This window comes from Ursus americanus, chromosome 11 (assembly GCF_024610735.1).
Source record: "Ursus americanus isolate L20-20 chromosome 11, mUrsAme1.1.p, whole genome shotgun sequence".
Taxonomy (NCBI): Eukaryota; Metazoa; Chordata; class Mammalia; order Carnivora; family Ursidae; genus Ursus; species Ursus americanus.
In genome coordinates this window covers 61,163,587-61,188,326 of record NC_142137.1, presented here as the reverse complement: position 1 = coordinate 61,188,326, position 24,740 = coordinate 61,163,587, and the positions used below count along the sequence as shown (strand labels likewise).

At 45.2% G+C, this 24,740-nt stretch overlaps 1 protein-coding gene across 1 annotated transcript in view; it reads right to left on the bottom strand.

The window, feature by feature from the left end:
• Nucleotides 1-2,732: 2,732 nt before the first annotated feature.
• MTHFD1L (methylenetetrahydrofolate dehydrogenase (NADP+ dependent) 1 like) overlaps nt 2,733-24,740 on the bottom strand; it is a 184,770-nt gene continuing 162,762 nt past the window's right edge. The window contains exons 27-28 of the mRNA XM_045805348.2: nt 9,562-9,682; nt 2,733-3,099 (exon numbers count right to left, since the gene is read on the bottom strand). Coding sequence (XP_045661304.2) covers nt 9,593-9,682 — 90 coding nt within the window. The 3' untranslated portion in view covers nt 2,733-3,099; nt 9,562-9,592. The remainder of the gene's footprint in view (nt 3,100-9,561; nt 9,683-24,740) is intronic.

Below are 24,740 nucleotides of genomic sequence, written 5' to 3'. Positions count from 1 at the left end.
AGCTATCATTCTGAGGCTGCAATGAGCATCAGTGCTGCTCTGAATTTCTGTAGAAACTGGCATGTCATGTTAAAATACCAGTGATTTCTACTGGTGGCAGAAACAGGTACCGTTTTCCTGCTGTGGCTTGTTGCCGACATTCGTAATTGAAGGAACTGCTACATTACAGGTAGAGGTTAGTAAAAACAAAGATGGAATTTTCCCCCATTCAAGTTCATGGACTCCTGAATTCTGGTCTGTTCTCCCTTGTTTGAAGTGTGGCTATTAGAAGAGCTTCTTTGGGGAGCGGCTGGTCAGTCTATTAGAGTTTAAGGAACCACATGAAGGTCTGTTTACTAACCAACTAGTCTGCCACGGTAGTCAACTTCTTCAATGGATATGTATTATAGGTTCGTAACAAATGCTACAAAAATGCAATTATTATTAGTTAACTTGTACCCCCATGTACCTATACATTTATACAAAAGCTATGGAGGAATATGTGCATGCAGATTTTTCTGGAATAAATAAGGTAAGTTTCATATACCCTCTGATTTATGGGAATGTGTAAACTAGAAACCAACCAACCAACCAACCTGGGTCATGTCAGACCTGAGGATTCTTTTAAAATATCCAGTACTCCTGTATGAAATTTAAGAGTACTCCTGTATTGTTTTAATGGGGTCAACCCCGGAAATAGAAGAATAAAAAGAACAGTAATGGATGGGTTGGCTAACTGCCTGGCTGCTACTTTCCTGAGTCTGCATGCATCTCTCCCTTGTTATCAGTGGATCCCCACGGTGTGTTCCCCTGGGAGCTCTCGACGCTTCTTCCGGTCTGGGTCTTGACCTTTGCCAGTGTGGTCGCTACAGCAGTGCGAGCAGGGAGGGAGCAGGGCCACTTGTCCGTGCCGTGGGTGCGTCACCCGTGTCGCCCGCCATTTCTGGTCTGTCAGTGGTTTCTCACATTTCAGTGACAGAAGCAGAGAGAGATCGGGATCCACACGTCTAGGGAAGATTTCTCACTTAAAATCACCGTGTCAAAGGTTATATGATTTCTTTTCCGTAGGCCTTGGCCTCAGAGGAGATGGTAGACAACGAGCTCTTCCCCAAAATAACACCTTCTGTCGATGAAGGCCTCAAGTCATTGAGCTGATGAGCCCGTCACTGAACCTGCTATCGTAGCAGGTCAGCGAATGGGAGAGAACAATCCATCGGAGCTGCGTTAGGACATGTAGGGGATGTTAATGAGGCCACACGTGGGAAAACAGTTTGGGGTGCCCAGCGACACCTGGGTTACGGACTGTTCCTCCTGAGTGTTTGAAAAGCCCTCCCACATCTGTGTCCGGGACGCTTTTCTTTTTTTCTTTTTGGTGAACTGGCCAACTGCCTGGTGGAAGGAGGTAAGGAAAGAAGTCTCTGGTCTAAAGCCCTTGGAATATAGATTTCTAAAAACACTTTCAAAAATAGAAAATGAAACTGAATAGCAGAGGAAAATTATGAAAAGTCAAATAACAGAAGGCAACCGCTTAAAAAATGAACTCCTGAGCAAGACCGCTTCCTCGGGACGTCACGTGGAGAACAACTTTTGTGTGGACCCTTAAGACCTTCAAAGTGTTAGATACGGAAGACACGAGTTGACTGCATGTTTGGAGAAGTGTACTTCCAGATAAAGGACAGGGAGGGGGAGCGCCACACACGCCCTTCAGAACCACCAAGCAGAACCATTCTTGAGACACAGTCTTGGTGTGGGCAGGCTTTCTTGTTATTGTTTAAATTTATTTTTTAATTTTTAAGATTTTATTTATTTATTTGAGAGAGAGAGCGAGCAAGCAAAAGAGGGTGTAAGTAGGGAGCCTGATGCGGGACTGGATCCCAAGATCCTGAGATCATGACTTGAGCCAAAGGCAGACGCTTAACCAACTGAGCCACCCAGGCGCCTCGAGGCTTTCTAGTTATTAAGCTGTGTTTTGGAACAAATTAAATTGTGCATAAAGACACATTATGGGCAGAGCAACTACTGAGCAGGGTCACTGAAGGGTGTAGTGCAAGGGTACGCTGGAAAGATCCGACGGCAAGGTCTCCTGCAGGATGTGCCTGCGGGACATTTAAGATATTTATGGTGACTATTTTACTTATACTGCTTAGAGGACAATCACTTCTTGTTTGCTCCTGAATCCTTGGTTTTGTCTTAACTTTTATATAATTTTATGTTATTGTAGGACAAAATGGAAACAAAAAAAAATGGAAACATAAAAGGGTCAGCAACTCCCGGGAAGGGGGTCCAGGCCATAGAACATTCTTTCCTATGAATGAAGGGTTGGACAAATGGACAAACATTTGCCAAACACCTGACCTTTAAGAGTAGCTTTCCTTTGCCCTATGGGCCCTGGAGAGCTTAATGGCCATTGAGATTCATTCATTGGGGGAAGAAGGGAGCATCAACCTGTTAGTTTTTAGTAAGAGATGCAAACTTCACAGGCCCTGACAACTGTTCTGGATATAAAATGCACTTTGTTCTCCAGGATATTACAACTCTCCAGCAGTCAGAAGATTTCACAACGGACCAGATATTTCTGTGTGTGTGTGTGTGTGTGTGTGTGTGTGTGTGTGTGTGTGTTTCTTTCTTGTTAGATTTCCAAAGCCCTGGTTGTAGATACAATTTTCCAGAAAACTGACGTCAGGTTACAACCCCAGCGTGAACAGTTACCTCTAGACAGCAGGGAGTTTTATCTGGCATGGAAAACTTGCTGGTTGGTTTTCTAGATACATGTTTATTTGCAGTTCAAAGACAAAATAGAAAACTCCAGAGTGGAAAACGCTACCTTCTAGTTCACACTCTTTTAATCCCTCCGTCCCCATAAAATAAACTTTCTGAAGTGTAAGCAATGGGAAATAATGTAAACTCTGCAGAAACGGAAAATAAATTAGTTTCTTTCAAACTCAGTGGAGGTCCTTTTACCGGACACCGTACTTGGTTGCACACAGAATTCGGACTCGAACAAAGACTAAATCTTTGGCCTATTTCCCCGTTTCTCCCGCGTTGCGTAAGAGGCATATTTCAAATTCACTTTCTTCTCCAACAGCAGCAAAAAGGCAAGGAGTAGTCTGTTTCGTGAGCCTGGAAAACAAACACATGTTTCCGGGGGTTTAAGAACAGCTTTTTACCCTGTGGTGTTAAACTGTTAATAGGGCTTTAAAAAGCCGGAGACCGAAAGAAAATTCAAAAGCAGATAAGTGATTCTCTTCACCAGATGAGGCCGGGATCCCAGTTTGGCATCTTTTTACTTCAGAGCAATGGATAATCCGATGCTGCACCGCCCTGTGACCAGGTCCGCACAGACACTGCAGGCAGCGATCTGAACCCCTGCGAAGATCAGGCAGAAATTCCAAAATTCTAAATTTGGGCTCTATGGTCTTAGGGTCCTGCTGAGCGAGAATGTTCAGGATTTTAGATTAGGAGTCCTGTCGCCTCGGATTTCGGTTTCTCTTTCATGGCAGGCACAGAAAGCCAGGTCTGAAAAATGCATTTAGGGCGCGAATGGAAGGGAGGAGGTCTGGCCCTTCTTACTGGTATGAAAGCTTTGTTATTTTCTCTCAAAGAATATTAAGACTCGGACGCTGCTGGAACCTGCCATCTTTTCGAAAGAGAAGTGCTCAAACGACATCTTAGAAAGAACACACAAAGCAAACACCTAAGTTCCAGAAAATACGTGGTCTCCACCGCAGAAGAAATGTAAACGCAGGTGTTGGGCCTTTCGTCTGAATTTATGCATGGAAGAATGTATCTGCGGGGCCAAGAGTCCGAAAGGATGCTTGCTTAGCTTCAGAAGAGAAGACAGTGACGAAGGCAGGGGACCAGGAACTCGGAAGACTCCCCTAGGGTCTGACTCATGTCAGGGAAGCAAACAAAACGGAAGCCCTGCAAGCATAATCATCACCAACAAAAAGGAAATACGTTTGCAGTGAGGAAGGGAGGCATGCTTGGTGCAGACCTTGCCCCCCACTCAGACAGGGGGGCGGCCTCACTTCAGCAGCTCTGCTGCTCCTCCCCCGAGAATCAGGGACTCCTGCGGCAGAAAGGAGGGTAAAGGAGGGTAAGGGGGACTGGAAACAACCCAAGGAGGGCAAGTCTGGAAGGACCTTCCAAACTGGAGGTGCGTGGTGGAGGACCAGCTGATGGGCCATGTGACCTTACTATCCAGTGATTTCGTGTTTCTAGGGGCTTAGAGTAGGTGGTTCCATATTTTAAGAAAAGTTAGAGTGTTGGCCAGTAGTACGGAAAGTCTGAACTCAGATTTTACAAACTGGAAATGCAATAGCTATGGTGAGAATTTAAAAAGGAATCAGCTGTTTATCGTTATCCAGTTATTCAGAAAAAAAAAATTTTCAGAATTTTATGAAGACAGAATATATGAAACATTCTATCTTGGTATGGGACTGATAAGAAATCAAAGCGTGCCCAGACAAGTTTCTTTTCTTCTTTTTTTTGGGGGGGTGGGGGAGAAGACAGAGAGAGAGAGACAGTGTACGAGAGCGGGGAGAGACACAGGAGAGAGAATCTTAAGCAGGTTCCACGCCTAAGGTGGAACTGGACAGAGAGCTCGATCTCAGGACCCTGAGATCATGACCTGAGCCAAAACCCAGTCGGACACTTAACCCACTGAGCCACCCAGGTGCCCCCAAAAAAGTTTCTTTAAAAGGAAGTTAAGAACTTCCCAACTGTTAAGCTTCCAAATATTCCATTTAGTTCCAACTGCGTACCCCAAGGATGGCTCGGGGTGATGCTGACCTTTTTCTCGGAGCATAATGGTGATAGACAGTTTTTGAGCAGTTCCTTGAAAAGACTGTTTCAACGAGCACTGAGTGTTGCATTTAAGTGATGAATCACTGAATTCCACTCCAGAAGTGAATATCGCATTATATGTTCACTAACTGAAACTAAAAAAAAAAAAAAAAAAAAAAAAGACCGAAAGCACAGAGCCCAGTGCTCCCCTAGGGAGCCCTGAAACCTTGTGGCTTATAACTGGGGATGACAAACTGTGCCCACAGAAGGGCTGCAGGCAGCAACCATACTCGAGATGAATTTATGATGATTAAGTATCATTGAGCATTTCTGCTCTAACCGCAGTTGTTTAGGGAAGAAATGAGCCGGTATTACATTTTTTTGCATGTGAAATTCAAAAAACCACTTGTTTGGTGAGTAACTAACATGTAGAGCAGGACCAGAGGCAAGCTGGTGCTGTAGTCAACGTAAGTGCACACGGGATGGCGTAAGGGAGCGTCTGAATTCTTCAGGCAGCCCGCCAGGCTTCACTGTGTCCGCGTGAAGCCCGCTGAGGCTCAGATATACGATAAAGGTTCAGAATGAGATACCAAAAGGGGAGGGAAAAAAGCAGAACCCCATGTCCTGGGGTCCTCTTCAAACCAGAGACAGAAGCGTAACGTGGCAGGGTCCGTTTCACTGGGACACACAGCGTATTTTAATTCGTTCTGTTCAGGGCCATCCAGAAGAACGAATCGGGCCCTTCTCCTGACAGTAGTGAAGGCACCAGAGGGGAGCCTTGGAAAGAGCAAGAGCTCAAATTCTGGCGACTTCTTGGCATCTCCTGTTCCTATTAAGTCTCAGGCGATTTCCTAGAGGGTGAGGTGAGCAGGAAAGGAGGGGAAGCGGAAGGGGAGAAGCAGTCGTCAGCGGAGTGCGGTCCTCCACGTGGCAGACATCTGCAGCACGTGCGACAAAGAATAATGAGCGTGCTGCTGCGCAGCCGAGTGCACGGAATGATCCAGAGTCTGAACGCTACGGGAGCAGCACAATCAACCAGATATTTCCTCTTTCGATGCCCAAAGTTGGCTACCGTCCGAATGTTCACATTTTTACTTTTTGGACTTTCACTAGCCACAGACCTTTGACTGTTAGTAGAGGTGGTCCCTGACGGCCGTATGCCATACGTGAGGGCCCAGGAAACAGAGACTGTCTGCGGGGTCATTATCCCGAGGAGTCCCCCGGACACCCGGGTGGCTCAGTTGGTTAAGCGTCTGCCTTTGGCTCAGGTCATGATCACAGGGTCCTGGGATCGAGCCCCACACTGGGCTCTCTGCTCAGCGGGGAGCCTGTTTCTCCCTCTCCCTCTGCCGCTCCCCCTGCTTGTGCTCTCTTGCTCTCACATAAATAAATAAAACCTTAAAAAAACCCACAAAAAACCAACCAAACAAAATATATTGAAGAGTCCCTGAGAAGGAATGTTTGCTTTGTACAGAGGTTTCCTCCTGTGACACCAGATCCATTTTCAGTTGTGCAAGCAAGGGTCAAGTGATGGGTTTTGAACCACTGCCCTGCCAGTCTAGAAACGGGACTGGGCAGTTCACACAGTAGAAAGGAGCCTTGCATGAGTGAGTGGGAAGGGAAAATGACATTCAGTGAGAGGCCAGTGAGAGTCAGCCCTATTATACTTTGACAAAAAAGAGTTTGGACGAAGTCACAGCTTTTAACACCCAAATAATTATCTTTTGCTATAAAAAAAAATCACCCGATGATCCCAAAATTATAGGTCTGCTCAAATCACTAGTTACCATCTTCTAGAATGGGGCCGAAGTTCACTCACACTGTGACTGAGATGCGAAGGGCATCCCTTGGTCTGGGCACAAAGGATGGGGTGAGAGAGAGTACGCGGGTCCTGGTGGGAGCCTCGACATTTGTGCTTATCAGCTGTGCCACCTGAGCATGCTGCCGGCCTTCCCGGGCCAGAGTTTTCGTGGCTCCGAAATAAAACTGCTCACCTCGCTGGGCTGATGCCAGCATGACGTGGGACAGGGATGGCAAAGCGACTCGTGCCAGCTATGGAAGGAAGGCAGGGCCGAGCAGTGGAAAGAGCTCTGCGGTCCTGTGGGTCAGGGTCCCTCCTCAGCCACCCCCTCTCAGCGACCGCAGGGGAAGCACCTGCCTCCCAGGGGTGCTGTGCCCACCCACACGAGGCGCTTAGCCCAGTGCCTGGCACACTGACGTGATCTCCGCAGGCCAACATCCTGACCTCCACCCCTTGCTCAACCTTTCAGTAAAATTGGAGGGAACACGAACTTAAGGATTTAAGTGTACGTGATAAGAAAGCTAAGGACGTGTCTCTTGGCATTACCTGAGTCTTAACTGCAATAATCCAGGTATAATTGGGTTTTTATCACCTTCTTGGAGAACAAATGAAAACGGACCACAAGGCTGCAAAAGTACTATCCATGGGAGATGAAGGATGATACACACTTGTTCTGGGGAAAAGTGACACATGGCAGAAATACAGCATGATGGGTTCTTGACGTGAAACCCACAGTTTTACCCAAAGACCAAAATGACACCATAATCAAGGCTCCTGTTTGTAGGCTTCTTTGTTAAATTAGTCTCCCCGAGTCCATTTTGTGGAGTTTCCTTTTTCAGAACTGACACAGATATGAAACGTGGTTGTGGTTAAAACTAAATACAGCCCCCGCTCCTCAGTGACAAGCACATATAAACAAAACCAGACAACTCCACACCTTGCATTAATGCAATTTCATAGAGGTTTGGTCCCTTGCCTTTCTCAGAATAGCCTAGATCTTCAGCGTTTTAGGAACAAAGACTTACCAAAAAAGAAAACAATCTCCCCATGGTGACTACTGGTCGTGAAACCAACAAAAGCGAGAGTCCTGTATGCTTGGCTCAGGGCCATCGCTCAGGCAACTGGAGAAAAGTGTCTTTAGGTCAAGTGAGTTCATCGGGCAGGCCCACAGTGTGCTGGCAGAAGGGAGGGGTGCTGGGCTAAGGAACAGCAACGGGAGTGAGTGGGGAGACTGCACAGGGCGGGAGGGGGTGTTGGGGAAAAGGAATGTGTTTTGAGACTATGGTGAGGACACGTTTGATACATGGGATGAAGAAAAGCAGCTTCAAGCCTTTACAACTGCTGATGGGGAGTTTTCCAGGCGGCACAATTTGGAGGCTGGTCATTTTTCTTCATGAAGGGAAGTGAGGACAGTAGCCAGCAGGTGTGGCGGGAGTACTGAGGGGGAGACATGAGTAAGACCAGGGACCCCCACTGCGGGCTGCTTAAGGGAGCTCCAAGTTGAGCTCAGCTCCCCTAAACTGTGTGGAACCTGAGAGAGCGAGGGGCCTCATTTCTGCTGCCCTGTCCTTCCTGTGACTCACTGGGCCCTCTGCATTGGAGGATCTGTCCTGTCTCCATGTGTCTTTCCAGTGGTATAAGGGCCACCTGTTGTGCCACAGCTGAGTGTTACAGGTTACACTGTCCCCAAAGACACAGGCGGAAGTCCTGACCCCCAGTACCGAACCTTATTTGGAAATAAGGTCTCTGTAGATGTCATCAAGTTAAGATGAGGTCAATAAGGTGGGCCCTGATTCCATGCGACTGGTGTCCTTACAAGAAGAGACTGCCACGGGAAGACAGAGACACACGGGGAGGCTGCTTCGGCCATGGAGGCAGAGACTGAAGCCATGTGGCTTCAGCTGAGGAACAAGGATTATTGGCAGCTCCCAGAAGTGGGGAGGAGGCCAGGAAGGATCCTACCAGAGTCTCAGAGGGGGCATGACTTCGCTGACACCTTGACTTTGGATTTCTAGCCTCCCAAACGGTGGGAGAAGACGTCTGCGTTGTTTTGAGCAGTCCCGTTGGGCCTCGCTGTTACGGCAGCCCCAGGGAATGAACACCCCCCGGATTCCTCTGTCACGGGAGTCTAACTCTGTGCCGAGAGCGTGGTGGTAGGAAGGGAGAGTTAAGCTTTTACAATGACTGTAGACACAGCAGTCCCCCCGCATCTGCAGATTCGCTTTCCACGGTTTTCGTTATCCACAATCAGTGTGGTCTGGAAGCAGATGAACCTCCTGACATAGTGTCAAAAGGTCAACAGCAGCCTAAAGCTATGTCACGATGCCTACGTCATTGCCCTCACGTCACCTTATCATGTAGCCATAGTCATTTTATCGTCTCACATCATCACATGAAGAAGGGTGAGTGCAGGACAATAAGGTATTTTGAGAGAGGGAGACAGAAAGAGCACATTCATATAACTTTGATAACAGCATTTTGTTATAATTATTCTCTTTTATTATCAGCTATTGTTGTCAATCTCTTACTGTGCCTAATCTGTAAATGAAACTTTATCATATGCATGTACGTACGGGGAAAACCATAGTATACCTGGTGTTCAGTATGGTACCCCCGTGAATAAGGAGGGACACTATTAGCTTTCCTCAACCCCAGGACCCTGGGATCATCGCCTGAGCCAAAGGCAGATGCTTAACCACTGGAGCCACCCAGGCGCCCCCCACAAGATTCCTTTTTGGTGGCAAGAGATGTCTTAAACAAATCTATATTCGGAGGGGACATGACTTGACTTTCACTGGACAGGAGCCCATCTAACTGCATACCCACACCTGGAAGTGACCCAAGCCACGGGCTCTTATTACGTAGGAATTCATAGTAACCAAGTCAGGAAATTACTTCTCACACCATGTTTTGTAGTACGTATTAAAATCAAAACAAAATGAAACTAAAAAATATTTGGGGGCAGGGGAGAAAAAGTAGAAAACACAGCAGCCTACCTGAATTGGGTCCTGCGGAAGTCAGGTTCATTTAGAACAAGCCTTTGACTTGCTCAGTTTCTGTATCAAGATCTATATCATAGAAGCAGGGCCGGGTGGGCAGTCCGGGCATGGTGCTCATCTAGAGGAGAAAACAGAGTATGGTCTATTAGCAGATGCTGCGAAGTGATCACTGAACATGGTACATCTAATGACCAGAACTATCTGCATTATTCAGTGCAGCCTCCCGTAACTTTAGGTCCTATATACCTGCAGCTCTTTAAATTCGCCATCTGCTATTTCAATCTTTGTAGGAAATGAAATAGAAAAGGCAGATGTCAGCTTCCTGGAAACGGAGACCACTTACCTTCCCCCACGGCCCCACGGCACATCGTCACTCCGAGACTGATTTTCAAACCCTTTCTTTCTAAATCACATCTTTAAAAAAGTTGAGTCCCTTTGGTTGCGGGGAACAGTGGGGGTGGGTGAAGTGAACAACAGCCTCCTCCTCACCCCCAAGACACGTTTTTGTAAAATCTACAAGTCTCGGAGGACGGTGTGGACACAGCTGCTCTACCCGCCGTGAGAACAGTAACTGCTGTTGATGACGCACCAGACGCTGGGCCAAGTTTCCCTTCTTTGGCCCTCCCGACAACCCTGTGAGGTGGGTACTTTTATTGTCCCCATGCTACGAGGAAGGACACGGAGGTTTACGGAGGTTAAGCCACTTGCCCAAGGTCACACGGGTAATAAGTAGCAACATGGGAAATTGGACTCCAGGCCTATAACCTCAAATGACTCACTTCACCACCACCACGACCTCTGGGGCACTCTGGGTTTATGGGTTTTACACGGATAACTTAATTACGTCCCCCGCCACCCCGAGAGGTAGGTACTAATTTCAGCTCCACTTTCTGGATAGGACAGAGGGCATTCAGGCACAAAGGCATGTATGTGCTCGAGGACATCCAGCAAGTTGGTGGGGGAGACAGGATTCAAACCAGGCCCCTCCTCGCTGCTTTGCTACAGTGTGTCCAGATCAGAGTTCATCAAAGTGCGTCTCTGCCCACTTGCACCAGAAACCCTTGGTATCCTGGGGGAACTGCTGATTCCCCTGGTGACTCACACACTAAAACATGGTCTAGGACCTACATGGTGAGGCTCCTGGATGACCTACTCCTTATTGATTATCTTAGTATTTCCTACTCTGCTTTAATATTGCACTTTTCACAAAAAGGATGCTCGTAAAGCAATGTTGCATGCAATTGTTTGGAGGAAAGACACGTGGGACTGTGCTTAGCTTCGCTCTTCGAGGATTAAGTGCTGTGTCTTGCAAAACTCCTGCCTGCCCTGGCCTGAGAACAGTCTAGTGAGATGAGGCTGTGAAATACAGCTCCAGGGTTCACCCACTTCTTCCCACCCGGCAACAGAGCTCAGCTCTTTCACTTGCTTCTACACTGACTTGGCATTTCCCCCTCTGCCATGTCCCCCCCTCACCCCCCACCCCTGTCCGCATCTGCTCCTACACGGGTCTGTGGGCCAGGAGCGTCGACATCACTGGGAGCCTGTTTGAAATCTCAAATCTCAGAACCTGTCTCGGGCCTGCTGAGTCAGAATCTGCAATTTGAGCAACTCCCATGGGATTCATGGGCTCACGACCATTTGAGAAGCGCCGCCTGGACACTGTGGCCGAGAAGGGGGCCCCGCCTGGTGGAAGCGGTGAGGAGGAAGGGGACAGGAAAGCCCGCTGCACCCCTGACAGCCGTACTTCTCCCTCCGTCTGGAGCAGCCGGTGGCGGACATCCGTGCACCCGTTGGCCTCAGTAACCACCTGCTCCCTGAGAGGGTGGTGGGGGGCCATGGAGCGCGCTCTCCATGTGGCTGAATGCATGGCCACAGTGATGCACGGCGGCTAGCTCCTGTCTTGCTAACTGCACAGGACTGTACTTCAGGTATATTAAGGGCTAAAAAGGCTTCTGCCCAGAATATAGCTACCATTTGTAACATGTCTTGGAGAAAATGTGCTCCGTTCCAAACAATTAACTACAAATAAAGGTTCCGCAGACAGCCTGCCTGGAGGGGGGGGGGGACGACATCCTGTCTTTTCAAACTTTACTTAGGTAACGGCTAGGTATCCTTGTTAAGTTTCTGTTCCTAGCAGAGCAGTGACATTTTTCTCTGGTTACTACAGCGGCTGCACATATCGGAGGGACCCCAGAAAGAAACCCATGCTTACTCTTCTAGCACTGTGATGCCAAACACAAAGGCCACTGGTCGCAACTGTTGCTATTTTTTGTCAGTTGCCTTGTACCACTCACAGCAGGTACTCTGTAGCCGTTTTCCTAACTGCATTCTGACGTGGGCACTTGAAGATGCCTTCATAATGCGCGTGGGGGTGTGGATTTGGAAAAGGAAACCAGCATTTTATAGTCGAAGAAATGAATGATTATATTCAGCCACAGCCCCCAACCCTTGAATCAACTCTGGAGGTCGAAGCCACATTGAGTCGTAAGAACGTTACCCAGACTTTGCTGCTTTGGAAGGGGCCGCCCTCTTGGCCCCCGAGCAGACTTCCGTGGGAGGCAGGCCTACACTCACACACGGTGACAAGGCCCAGAAGAGCCCTGTGCATCTCGGCCCATCCGACCAAAGCCGCAGTGGCGGCTTCTATTGTAGACAACTCCACTGGCTGCTTGTTTATGCTATTTTCCTTGACATGAAAATTCAACACTTCATCATTAACTTTTTTAGCTGATGCAGGACAGAGGCTGACAAAGGTAGAGTGTGGTTCATGTCGTTCTTGGAGCTGGTCTACTGGCTGCAGTGAAGCCAAGCATGGATCTTTCGGTCATTCTGATGCTTTCAGAGCAAAACTGGGAACTAAAAGGAGCCAAGATATTAAAGGCAGGGAGGTGTGACATGTGTTTCCTCTATTTTTGACCCATTTCTCCCAAATGGGGGAAAATAAGTTCAATCAGAAGACTCCCATGTTCCTTTCCAATTATGCAATTGTCACTTCCAAGATCAGAACCAGCAACAGCAGACAGGAAAGCACACGGAGTCTGAAGAGCCAAGGGACTTCCTGCCCTGAGGACAAAGAGCTATCCCCCAGTAAATCTACTTTTAAAATAAAAGTTCTCCTGCTGAGCAGACACAATATGGAATTATGTTAACAAGACTTAATACGCTCACATCAAATTCTCTCCCAATAAAAAACTCTGTTATCATAGGATTGTGGCCCCAGACAAGAGTCAGAACTGCACTATGGGAAAGAAAGAATCTGGACAGCCCTCGGGAATTGACCTCTGGCCTCACGCCTGGGGTCAGAGGTGATCTGTGTTGACTTTGTTTGTGTGTCCTCTAAGAAGGCCCCCTGCTTAAAATAACAGGGGAGCCACTAAATTGTACTTACTTGTCACGCTGCATTAATGGATTCTTTTACAAAGGTTGAAAAACATGGGCTTTTGCCCTTCACGACCCCAATTTTAACTACAACGAATCTTCCGAATCTTTACTGATTTCGGATTAAGCTTACTTTGGAGAAACGATGAATTCTATGATATAAACATACATTAAACCTAGTTAAAGAGAAAATACCCATATACTTAAAAGTAGTCATTGTAAGTAAAAGAATATTCTCAGCACGAGTAGAAAAATTACTAAAAATTCTGTTTCTTAAAGTGACAGAATCATAATTTCTACTTAACCAAACTATCGTTGTAGTTTTCTTGTATTTGTGCAATTTTTTGACTTCTCCTTAAATCTACTACTTTTCATACTGAACAAATCATCTGGTTTTATTTTGGTTCAGAAACAAGCATTTTTACTCACAACTATTTTATTCTCGCAGCTCATGACCTGAGGTGAAATCCCTTCTACACACTACTTCCCTCCCTCCAAAAGACGACGGAGCACAGTTGATTATATCATCTTGGTTCAAAATTTTAAGTTGAAAAAGGCTGCAACGGTTAACTACATTATGATGTAACTTAAATAAAAAGGTTCTTATGAAATAACAACTCAAAAATGTAAATTCCTTATTAAGCCAAAGTATTTTCTGAGTTGTAACACTAGTGTCCATGGCTTCTCAGCCTTTTGGCTAAGATCAAGCTTAAATACCATGTCTGGCAATATGAGGCCTCAATAAATGCTTTTTAAAATAGATGAGTAAAAATGGAGAAGAATTAGGAAATTAGGATAATTAGTGAAGTAGGAAACAAACAAAAAGAAACTTTCTTGAGGATGAGGCTCCTTCTTTGTTTCTTCCTTTCTTCTTTTAATGTGAAATAAGCTACTCCAAGATGATGGGTAAGGAAGAATGGCCAAGTGTAGACGTCCAGTGATGGAGACAGAGGGATATGAAAAATCATTCTAATAAAAACAGATATTGCTGCTACCACTGGAATTTCCATTTGCCCGACTTAGCGGAGATGGATGTTCTGGGATTTTTTCCTGGGCAGTTAGGTAACATTCACCTGCAGAGCTTGTGACCACATTCCAACGGTGATCTCTGTTGAGTAGCTAGCGATACTCCGAGAGAGTGGGGGTGCGTCTGCTAGAGCGCACTAATCTTTCCTGGTGGCCGATACGGACCTATTCCTGTGTGAAGGGATGTGGTGATGTTTCATTCAACTCAGCAACCTCTGCTGAGGGCTCACTATGGGGACAGCAAGGTGACCATGACCTGGTCCCCGCTTCCAGATGGACAGACCAATAAAGCAGACCATTGGGCTATTCGGACCAAGTCACTTTAGTTATAGTTAAAAAAAATTTTTTTTCATTCTATGATTTTTTTTTTTTTTTTTTAAGATTTTATTTTATTTATGTGACAGAGAGACAGCCAGCGAGAGAGGGAACACAGCAGGGGGAGTGGGAGAGGAAGAAGCAGGCTCCCAGCAGAGGAGCCCGATGTGGGACTCGATCCCGGTACGCCGGGATCACGCCCTGAGCCGAAGGCAGACGCCTCAACGACTGCGCTACCCAGGCGCCCCTAAAAAACATATTTAAACATAAAATTAAAAAACAGTACAAGTAAAAGGCAAAGTCCTCCTGTCCTTACATGCTTCCCAGATGGAAGCCCTGAAAATAATTTCTTGTGTCAACTCCTGGATAACTTTGTCTTCCTATTCAAGCCATGTGTCTTTATAATGTATACTTCTATCATTTTGTATTGAAATGGGATAATTCCACATGGACAATTCTGAAATTTGATTTTCAGGGAGATTAACATAGAAAAGAGGTAACTGGTAAAATCCCCCCTAAACAAGGGAGGTCCGAGTTGTCCCTAACACATTCTATGTGCAAAGTCCATGGGCCTGCCTTTTGGAAAAGGAGAGATGGCAGGAGTCCTTTCGGAAACAAGATAAATGTGATGCAGGGTCTGACTGACCAGACATGCACAAAGGAAATGAAGAAATTCTGCAAAATTTTTTGTGGTGCTTCAACCATCAGCTAAAAAATTCACAAGTTACAAAGGACTAACGGTTTTGAGTTGAAAGACTTTGAGAAGCCTCCTCCACTCCAGCATTTTTTTCTTTATTTGTTCTGATTGTAAGGATGGTCCTCCTCCATCAGCTTTCACCTGTGGTTATCGGGAACGCCCTTGCGCTGGCTTGCTCGGTAAGACAATGTCCTTCCAGCCCCCGTGCCTGGAAGCTCAGAGGTGGCACACGGAAGGCTTGGCTGGGTCCTGCACCCCCGTCGTTTCTCTCTGCTGTCCTTTGGGTGTTGGCTTCTTGCTGTGTGGGTAGCTCGAGGCCAAAGACTCAAACCCTAAGACATCTAGTGCAGGTTTGTTCGTTTTTTTCCTGGATTCCTTCCTTTTTTTTTTTTTAATAAAGATTTTTTAATTTATTTATGTGACAGAGAGACAGCCAGCGAGAGAGGGAACACAAGCAGGGGGAGTGGGAGAGGAAGAAGCAGGCTCCCAGCAGAGGAGCCCGACGTGGGACTCGGTCCCGGAACGCCGGGATCACGCCCTGAGCCGAAGGCAGACGCTTAACGACTGCGCTACCCAGGCGCCCCTGGATTCCTTTCTTTTATTTATCAATTTTCAAATTAATAACTTGATGCCCTGACAACTCCAATGGTAACCCCTCTGATGCTATGCATATCAGCACTTAACACGCCCTGTAGCCCATGTACTTCCTACAACCCTACAAGACCGGTGTTACCTTGCTGCCATTATCCCCATTCTGCGCATTAGGAAAACAAGATGTGGAAACGCATAATAATGTGCCTCAAATCACACAGTCCAGACCTGGTGGAGCTGGAATTCAAACGCAGTGTGACTCCCGAGTCTGGCCCTAACCATCACCGCGGAGCGCGATGCCCCCCTTCTATCATGGCATTGAGTTCATCGCCCCTTGGTGGCAGCAGGTGCGCTGGAGCCCCACAGGGGCCAGAGGACGCCCCCCCAACGCTGGAACCACACCAAGAAAAGCTGTGAACCACTGTCGTGATGGAAATCGACCCGTCCTCTCCGGCTACTGATTTCTCAGCTACAGCATTCAGGTAAATAAATTTACATGGATTTGTAAAGTAAACTCAGTTACTTTACAACTTTAGCCTGGATTCCTTTTAAACTATAACACTTATTTAAGGACATGTTTACACGGCTTAGGCTTGGGGTAGTATCTTTCCAAAGTACATCTTAAAAATCTATTCAGAGCAGTTAGTGAGTAAATCATACCCTATGACTGTTTGAAAAAAAATCTCCAAAATGATACACATACGATAACTCCAAGAGTTTTTTTTTTCTTAAAAATAACAGGCTTGCTACTCTTTAAAGATCATCTGTGAGACGTGGATTATTTACTCCTCTCTGAAAAGTGTAAATACCACTATTCACTGAAATAAATCAAGAGCCACATCAATTTTTACTTAAAAATTTCAGGGTAACTATTTCATAACTATGTTTGGAACTTGCTCTGGCGACTAATTTTAGCGGGATGGCAAAATCTAAAATAGAAAAATCTAAAACACTGCTACCGTGGATCAACCACTTGGTTTCTCTGTCACTTACAGACTTTGTTTTTATTAATTTCCAGCAAGATCCATGAAAGCCACACTTACACAGGGGCAGCAATGGGCTCTAGGCACTTGTGTGGCCTTCCCTGGGGCCCACGAGGCCGGGGATCGCCAGTGCAAAGGCTCTCAGAGAGCGTCCGGTGAGCAACAGTAACCCGGTCAAGACTGTGGTGTGGTGGGAAGGGCTCCACGCCTGGAGGACCTGTGTGTTCTTGATAAGTGACTTCCCTGAGCCTTGGTTCTTTACCTGGAAATACAGTCTGAATATCAAAATATCTACATTATAGGGTCTAGTTCAAAGCTCAAATGAGATAAAGAAAGGACCCTAGTTTACTGCTTCCTACATAATCGATGTTACTTTCCTTTTATTACAGATTGGACAACCATAATCGTCTCTCGAAATGAGTGTGTTGTAAGTTATTTATTGTAGACATGGGAAAAGGAAATTTGAAAATAATTCTGACCTAGGACAAATTACAGATTTCTTTTCTAAGAAAAAAATGTTCAGTGGTTTGGCAAGATTTCCCCCTAACTTTTCTGGCCCTACAAACAATTTTGAACGCCAGGCTTTCTGGTCTTGCTGCTTACACTAATCAAATCTGAAGCTAACCCCACAGCAGTCCAGCCCTAAAGAACTCGAGCAAACAGAGACTGCTCTTATTGAGGACAAATCTTCTTTTCAAGGAGAAGCCTCTAGAAGCGTGATGATGACCGGAGAGCAGGCGTGACTCTAACCTGAGCTGGGTGGGGAGGGAGTGAAGGCCCCTGTGTCCGTGGGGGCGGGGGCACATTTGGTCATCAGCCAGCTGACCGACAAGTGGCAAGCCGCGAGAACCTCCAGCAGCGCTGGCGAAATAAACCAACTGAATAATGCTTCACTGGTTGGAAACTCGATATCAAGTAATCAAATTCTGGTTTCTGGGAAGCTCGTCATCTGACAATTAACCATGATGTTCTGGGCATGGGTTCCATCCCAAGGTCCTAATGGCAATTAAATCATTATTCTGTAACCCATTTAAAGGGGAGAGAAGAGGCAGGGGAAGGGGAGAACAGGAAGGAGGAAGGCAGGCGTGGGGGATGAAAACTGCTCTTACTTAGCTGATCTGGTCTTTCTCCCCAGGGAGCTTGTGCAGAGACGGAGCTGCCCCGTCATTTAGTCTTTCCCTTTTGTCTCCGCCCCAGACGGCCCCTCCGACCCCTGCAAAGCTCCTCCGCAGGGATAATAAGCTCCTGCAGCAGGAAAACACAAGATGGACGGAATCGGTATCCAGTTCTTTCACGTCCCCTTCACGCTGCTCTTGGGACAGAGGCAGAGTGGTGGTCTGGGGAGCCCGCCGGGAGGAGGAGAGGGGTGGGAGCTGCCTCCCCCAAGTCTCTAGCTTGCCACCTAATTTAACTATTTTATTTTATTTATTTATTTTTAAAGATTTTATTTATTCACGAGAGAGAGAACAGAGAGAGTGAGAGAGGCAGAGCATGAGCCGGGGGGGGGGGGGTGCAGAGGGAGGAGGTGAAGCCAACCCTCTGCTGAGCAGGAAGCCTGATGCAGGACTCGATCCCAGGACCCTGGGGAGACGCTAAGTGACTGAGCCACCCAGGCGCCCCAAATTTAACTATTTTAAATACTAGAGTTCTACTTTGTTCTGCCATTTTTTGGGTAAGATGGTTCAGATCAGATGCTGGCGGGAGGGCTCAGGACCTCAGATGGGGTCTCTGTAAGCACGTGATGGACTGAATTGTGCCCCCCACCCCCATCCATGGGCCGAAGGCCTCCGCTCTGATAGTACTCGCTGGAGCTGGGGCTTTGAGTAAATGAGGTCCCGACAGTGGGGGGCCCTGATCCATTAGGACTGGTGTCCCTGTAAGAGGAAGAGACTCCAGAGACGCATATACACATGGGAAGGCTCTGTGAGGACGAGGCTACCCGAAAGCCAAGGAGAGGGGCCTCAGGAGAAACCAGCCCTTCAGACGTCTTGGTCTTGGACTTCTGGCCTCCAAAGCTGGGAGGAAATAACTCCTGTTGCTCAGGCCCCCTGGCCTGTGATACTTTGTGGTGGTGGCCCAAGCGAACGGACACACCGTCCTTATGGGGGTAATTCCTTCCCTCGACACACTCGCCTGCAGATCAACAGAACATGTTTCTCTTCTGTCGCTTTCCCCAGCTCCTGGACTGAAAGAGTCCTAACTCTGCTACTCGCCAAGCCTTCTTTAAACAGAACCTTTTTTTGCATCACAAAGCCAGACAATAATTACAAGACTGCGCTGGCACAGGCCCTGCCCAGGCGGGGCACAGGCAGCCGCCCCTCCTGGATTTCTCCCCTCCCTCTTCACCCCTGATCCCCGGGGCCTCTAACACTTCGGGGGCACAGCAGCTGCCCCGACCTGATTCCTCTGGGTTAGCGCCGTAGAAGAAACAGAACCCTGTGGACCACTTATCTGCATCATTCACCGTTCACGGCCCTCCCCCTTCTGTTTCTCACACACACATAGAATACATTAAAAACAAGGCAAAACACTGAGAGAGCAAGATGACCGATTCTCTTTGTTTAAATTTATTTCTCATCAAAGTAAATCATGTACGTGGCTTGAAAAGTCACGTGGTTCCCCAAGGAGTCCTGTATGAGGGGACAGTTCGCTGTCTGCCCCTGCCCGCCGGCCCCCAACGGCATTCCTACTCCATAGAGGAAGAGTCTCCCCACTCCCAGCTTGGCTTTTTCCTGTTCCCTGCTCTGGATTTTGCAACGTTCAGTACTTCTCTGTTGGCTTTCTACTACAGAAGATGAGGATTGAGTTCTGTTACAGCCGACCACTCACACTCCTCTTTCCATCTCTCAAAGGAACACCCATCATTACCCTTGTTACGTCAGGGTTTATTGGACTCAGAGCGAGGCTATCATACACATTCTGAACACGTGCCATTCAGGTGCAGCTCCTGCCTGTCCTAGAGTTAGAAACTGTCTCGCATGGTCATTAACTCAGCTTGCTGTGTGCCCACCATTCAGGCACCAGCACCCTAGGACAGAACTCCAGGACCGCCTTCCTGTGGCCAAGCATGACATGAGCCTCCCTTGCAGCCTGCCAGTGCCCTTCGTGGCCCTTCCTGCAGGCCAGTGAAAGAACCGTCTGGTGGAATCTCTCTGCCATGATCCTGCGGATTGCCTTCTAGTCCTTTCTATCGTCTGCTTCCATTTGCTGAACACACATTGTGGTAGATACACCCTTGGATGACTTCTAGGAACTGCTTCTTCATGGTGAGACCTGTGGCTTGCCTTTAACCAAGAGAATATGGTGGAGGTGCTGGGATGGCACTTTGCCTACGCCCCTGCTGGCTTTCAGGAGGTACCATGTTATGAACGGGCTACGAAGGCCTCAAGAACCACGTGTAGCCTCCAGCTGATGGCAGCGAAGAGCTGGGCCCTCAGTCCTACAACCACAAGGAACTTAAATCTGCCAACAACACTGTGAGCGTGAAGAGGAGCGCTAGTCTCGGATGACACCACAGTCCCAGCTGAAACCACTACTGTGGCCTGAAGGAGAAATCTTCGCTACTCTGTATGTACCTGGACTCCTGATCCATGACAACCGTGACATAACAAATGTGTATTGTTTTCAGTTGCTAAATTTGTGGGACTTTGTTACACAGCACAGAAAATAGAAAATCAATACATGTATCTTTCTCTTTTGAACACCTTTTCTCTTATTTTTTTTTACTTGCTGCAACTTTTATTTTATTATTATTATTTTCTTATTAGAGAGAGAGTGTGTGTGCACGTGTGCACAGGGCGGGGATGGTGAGGGGCAGAGGGAGAGGGGGAGAGAGAATCACGAGCAGGCTCCACGCTCAGCATGGAGCCCAATGAAGGGCTTGATCCCATGACCCTGAGATCATGACCTGAGCTGAAATCAAGAGTTGAACGCTTTACTGACTGAGCCACCTAGGTGTCCCGCTGTAAACTTTATTTTAAAAACTGCATTATTTAGTAACTTGGCATACAATAAGCTGTACACGTTCAAGGGTAAAGTTCACTGTATGCTATTGCAAAGCAAGCTGCTATAAGCATTTATACACAGATCTTTATATGGGTATGGATATGTTTCATTTCTTTTGAGTAAATAATTAGGAAAGGAATTTTATTTATTTTTTGGTTATACGGTAGGTATGTTTAACTTTAATAAAAACTACCAATTTATTTTCTAAAGGGGTAGAGCTCTCATGCATTCCTTCCAGCAGCCTAGGAGAGTTACAGTTGTGCCACACCCTCACCGATATTTGGTATCATTAATTTCAGATGTAATGTTCAATCATTCATCAGTTGCATATAACACCCAGTACTCATCACATCATGTGCCCTCCTTCCTATCCATCACCCAGTTACCCCATTCCCCCCACCTCCCCTCCAGCAATGCTCAGTTTGTTTCCTATAGTTAAGAGTCTTTTACGGTTTGTCTCCCTCTCTGATTTCTTCTCATTCAGTTTTCCCTTCCTCCTCCTATATAGTCAGTCTCTTTAATTTTAGATATTCTAATAACCATGAACTGGTATCTCCCTGGGGCTTTCATGTGCATTTCCCTAATTTTCATGTGCTCATTACCCATATATTTTCCTGGGTGAAGTATCCATTCAAATCTTTTATTCATTTTTTAAAGGAGTTGTTTGATTTCTCATTATAGGGTTTTGAGAGTTAGTTCTATATTCTGGATACAAGTCCTTATCAGATGGATGATTTGCAAATGTTTTCTCCCCTTTGTGGCTTATTTAGTTTCCAAATATTTGGGGTTTTTCCAGATGTCTTTCAGTGTCAATGTCATTTTTTTTTTCAGTGTTGATTTCTAATTTAATTCCATTGAGAACCTATTTAGTATGATTTGAATCCTTTAAAATTTATTGACACTTAACTTGTGGCACAGAATACGATCTATCTTGGCAAATATTCTGTGTGTGTTTGAAAACAATGTGTATTCTGTTGTTAGGGTGTTTTACTAATGTTGGCTAGGTCATGTTGGACTGTAGTATTGCCCAGGTCCTCTATATCCTTATTGATTTTCTGTTTATTTGTTCTGAGGGGTTTTAAAATCTCTGACTATATTTGTGGCTTTGTCTATTTTCCCTTACAGTTTTGCTCCATGTGTTGAAGATTTGTTATTAGATACACAAACACATAGGATTATTATGTTCTGCTAATGAAATGGCCCTTTTACAATTATGAAACCACCCTTAATATCCTTGGTCAGGTTCTTTGCTCTAGTTCTGTTTTGATACACTCTAGTTTTCTTTTGATTGCTGTTAGCATTTTCCCAGCCCTTTTTCTTTCTAAACTACTTGTCTTTACATTTAATGTGGGTTTCTTGTTATATAGTTGAGACTTGCCTTTGTAGTCAATCTGCCAACTCTCTGTCATTTAGACCATTTATATTTAATGTGATTATTGATATAGTTGGGTTTAAATCTACTATCTTATAATTCTTTTTCTCTTCGTCCATGGGCTCTTTGTTCCTTGTCTCCTCTTCCTCTGCCTTCTTTGGATTGAGTATTTTTAATGATTTCATTTTCTTTCTTGGTTGGCTTATTAACTCCAACTCTTTGCTATATTATTTTAGTGGTTTCCTTAGTGTTTATGCTGCACACATTTAATTTTTCACAATGTACCATCGAGTGATATTATTCTACTTCACATAGAGACCTGGTGCTATTGTGGTCATATATTTTGCTTCTATATATTTTATGAACCCGACATTTCTATTATTTTTGTTTTATATAGTCATTTATCTTTCAAAGAGACTTAAATACTAAGAACAGAAGTCTTTATGTTTACCCATGTGGTTACTATTTCTGGTGCTCTTCAGCCCTTTGAGTAAATCCAGGTTCCTGTCTGGTCTAATTTTCATTCTGTCTGAAGGACTTCTTTTAGTATCTCTTATACTTCAGGTTGGCTGGTGATCAATTCTTTCAGCTTTTGCTTGTCTAATAAAGGTCCTTATTTCACCATAGTATTTGAAAGACATTTTAACTGGGTAAGGAAATCTAGGATGAGAATTTTCCTTCACTACTTTAAAGATGTCACCACCGCACTGTCTTCCGGTCTGCATTTTTTTCTGATGAGAAACCAGCTGTCAATTTATCTTTCTTCCTCTGTACATAATGTGTCTTTTATCCATTGCTTATTTTTATGATTTTCTCTTTATCATTGGCCCTAAGCAATTTTTTATATTAAAAATATTTTTTATTGAGGTATAATTGCTCTATAACTTAATATTAGTTTCAGGTGCGCAACATAATGGTTTGATATTTGTGCATATTGAGAAAAGATCACCACAGAGTCCAGTTAACATCTGTCACCGTGCATAGTTACAAAATATTTTTTCTTGTGATGAGAACTTTCAAGATCTATTCTCTTCTCAATGTTCAAATGTGAAATACAGTATTAATTATACTCACCATGTTATACATAACATCCCTTGACATTACCTTTTTTATAACTGGAAATTTGTACCTTTCCACCCCCTTCACCCTTTAAGGAATTTGATTAAAATGTGCCTTGATGTAATTTTCTTCATGTTTCTTGTACTTCGGGTTTGCTCAACATCTCAGATCTGTGGGTTTATAGTTTGTGTCAAATTAGGAAAATTTTGGCCATTATTTCTTAAAATATTTTCACTCTTCTCCTTTCTCTCCTGTGGGACTCTAATCATATGTATTTTTCATCACCTGACATTGTCCCAAAGTTCACTGATGCTCTTTTCATTTTTTTTTTAGCCTTTTTTGTTTCTTTTAGGTAGTTTCTACTGTTATGTCTTCAAGTTGACTAATCTTTTCTTCTGCAATATCTAATCTGTTACTAATTTGAATATTTTTTCATCTCAGACACTATAGTTTTTATCTCTAAAAGTCTGGTTTGTCATTGTTATGTCTTCGGCTCCATTTAACATGTTAAATCTTTCCTTTGGTTTCTTGAACATATGGACTACCATCATAACCGTTCTAATGTCCCTGTCTACTAATTCTATCATCTGTGTCATTAAAGGTTAATTTTGATTGACTTTTCTCATCATTGGTTGTATTTTCCAACTTGTTTACATGCCTGGTAATTTTGGACTGGTTGCCAGATTATTTGATTTTGTTGGATCCTGGATATTTTAGTATTTTTATACTTAGTTCTGGGACACATTTAGTTACTTAGAAACAATCTGATCTTCTGATATTTTGTTTTACACTGTTGTTGGGTGGGACTAGAACCGTATCTAGTCTAGGATTAATCTTTCCCCTACTGAGGTAAGATCCTTCTTAGTGTTCTAACCAGTGTCCCCTGATTATGAGGTTAAAGCACAGGAAGCAGTTGCCTCTTCCTGGCCCTCTGTGGGAGCCATGCACTGGTCCCATTAATTCTTTTGGGTGATCCTTTCTCAGTCTTCTCTACACAAAGGCACTGATCACTTGAAACCGTAAGGAGAACCCTCAGTGGGCCTTCAGAGCTCTCTCTCTGTGTAGTTCTTTCTTCTCTGGTGTCTGCCCTGCAAACTCTGGGTGCTTTGGTTTCCCTGGACCCCCAGCTCCACGGCTTCAACTCAGTGAGGTAGCTGAAATCTTCGGGGTTTCCTCTACCTATACAGCAGCATGGGACCTCTTCTCCAGACAACAGTGGAGGCCACTTGTAGGACTCATCTTGTTTGTTTCCCATTTCTCAGGGATCAAGATCTTTTGCTGCCTAAGGTCTGAAGTCTTGTATGATATTTTCTCAAACACTGCATCTAGTTTTTTTAGTTGTTTCAAATGGAAAGGTCGATCTTGTCCCTCTTATTCTATCTTCAATAGAATGCAATTTGATTTTAAGACTGCTGTATGCCATTGGGTGAGATATTATGATGTTATAAATGAGAGTGTGAGTTAGTATAGGCTGATGGAGATTTGAAAGGTTACTATTATGCTACTGACTCTACCAACAAGGTAAGGGTATTGGAAACATGGTAGTTTTACATATAATAACAGAACTGGACTTTAGGATATGTAGTCCAAGAATAAAATTATATGAATATAAATTAAAGTCCAATGGCACAATACAAAGGGCTAAAAATTTAATCACTTTCTTAAACCCAGAGCCCAAAATCCATTCATTTATTAACATGTAATATAAATACAGGAATTCTGTGTGTGTGTGTGTGTGTGTGTGTGTGTG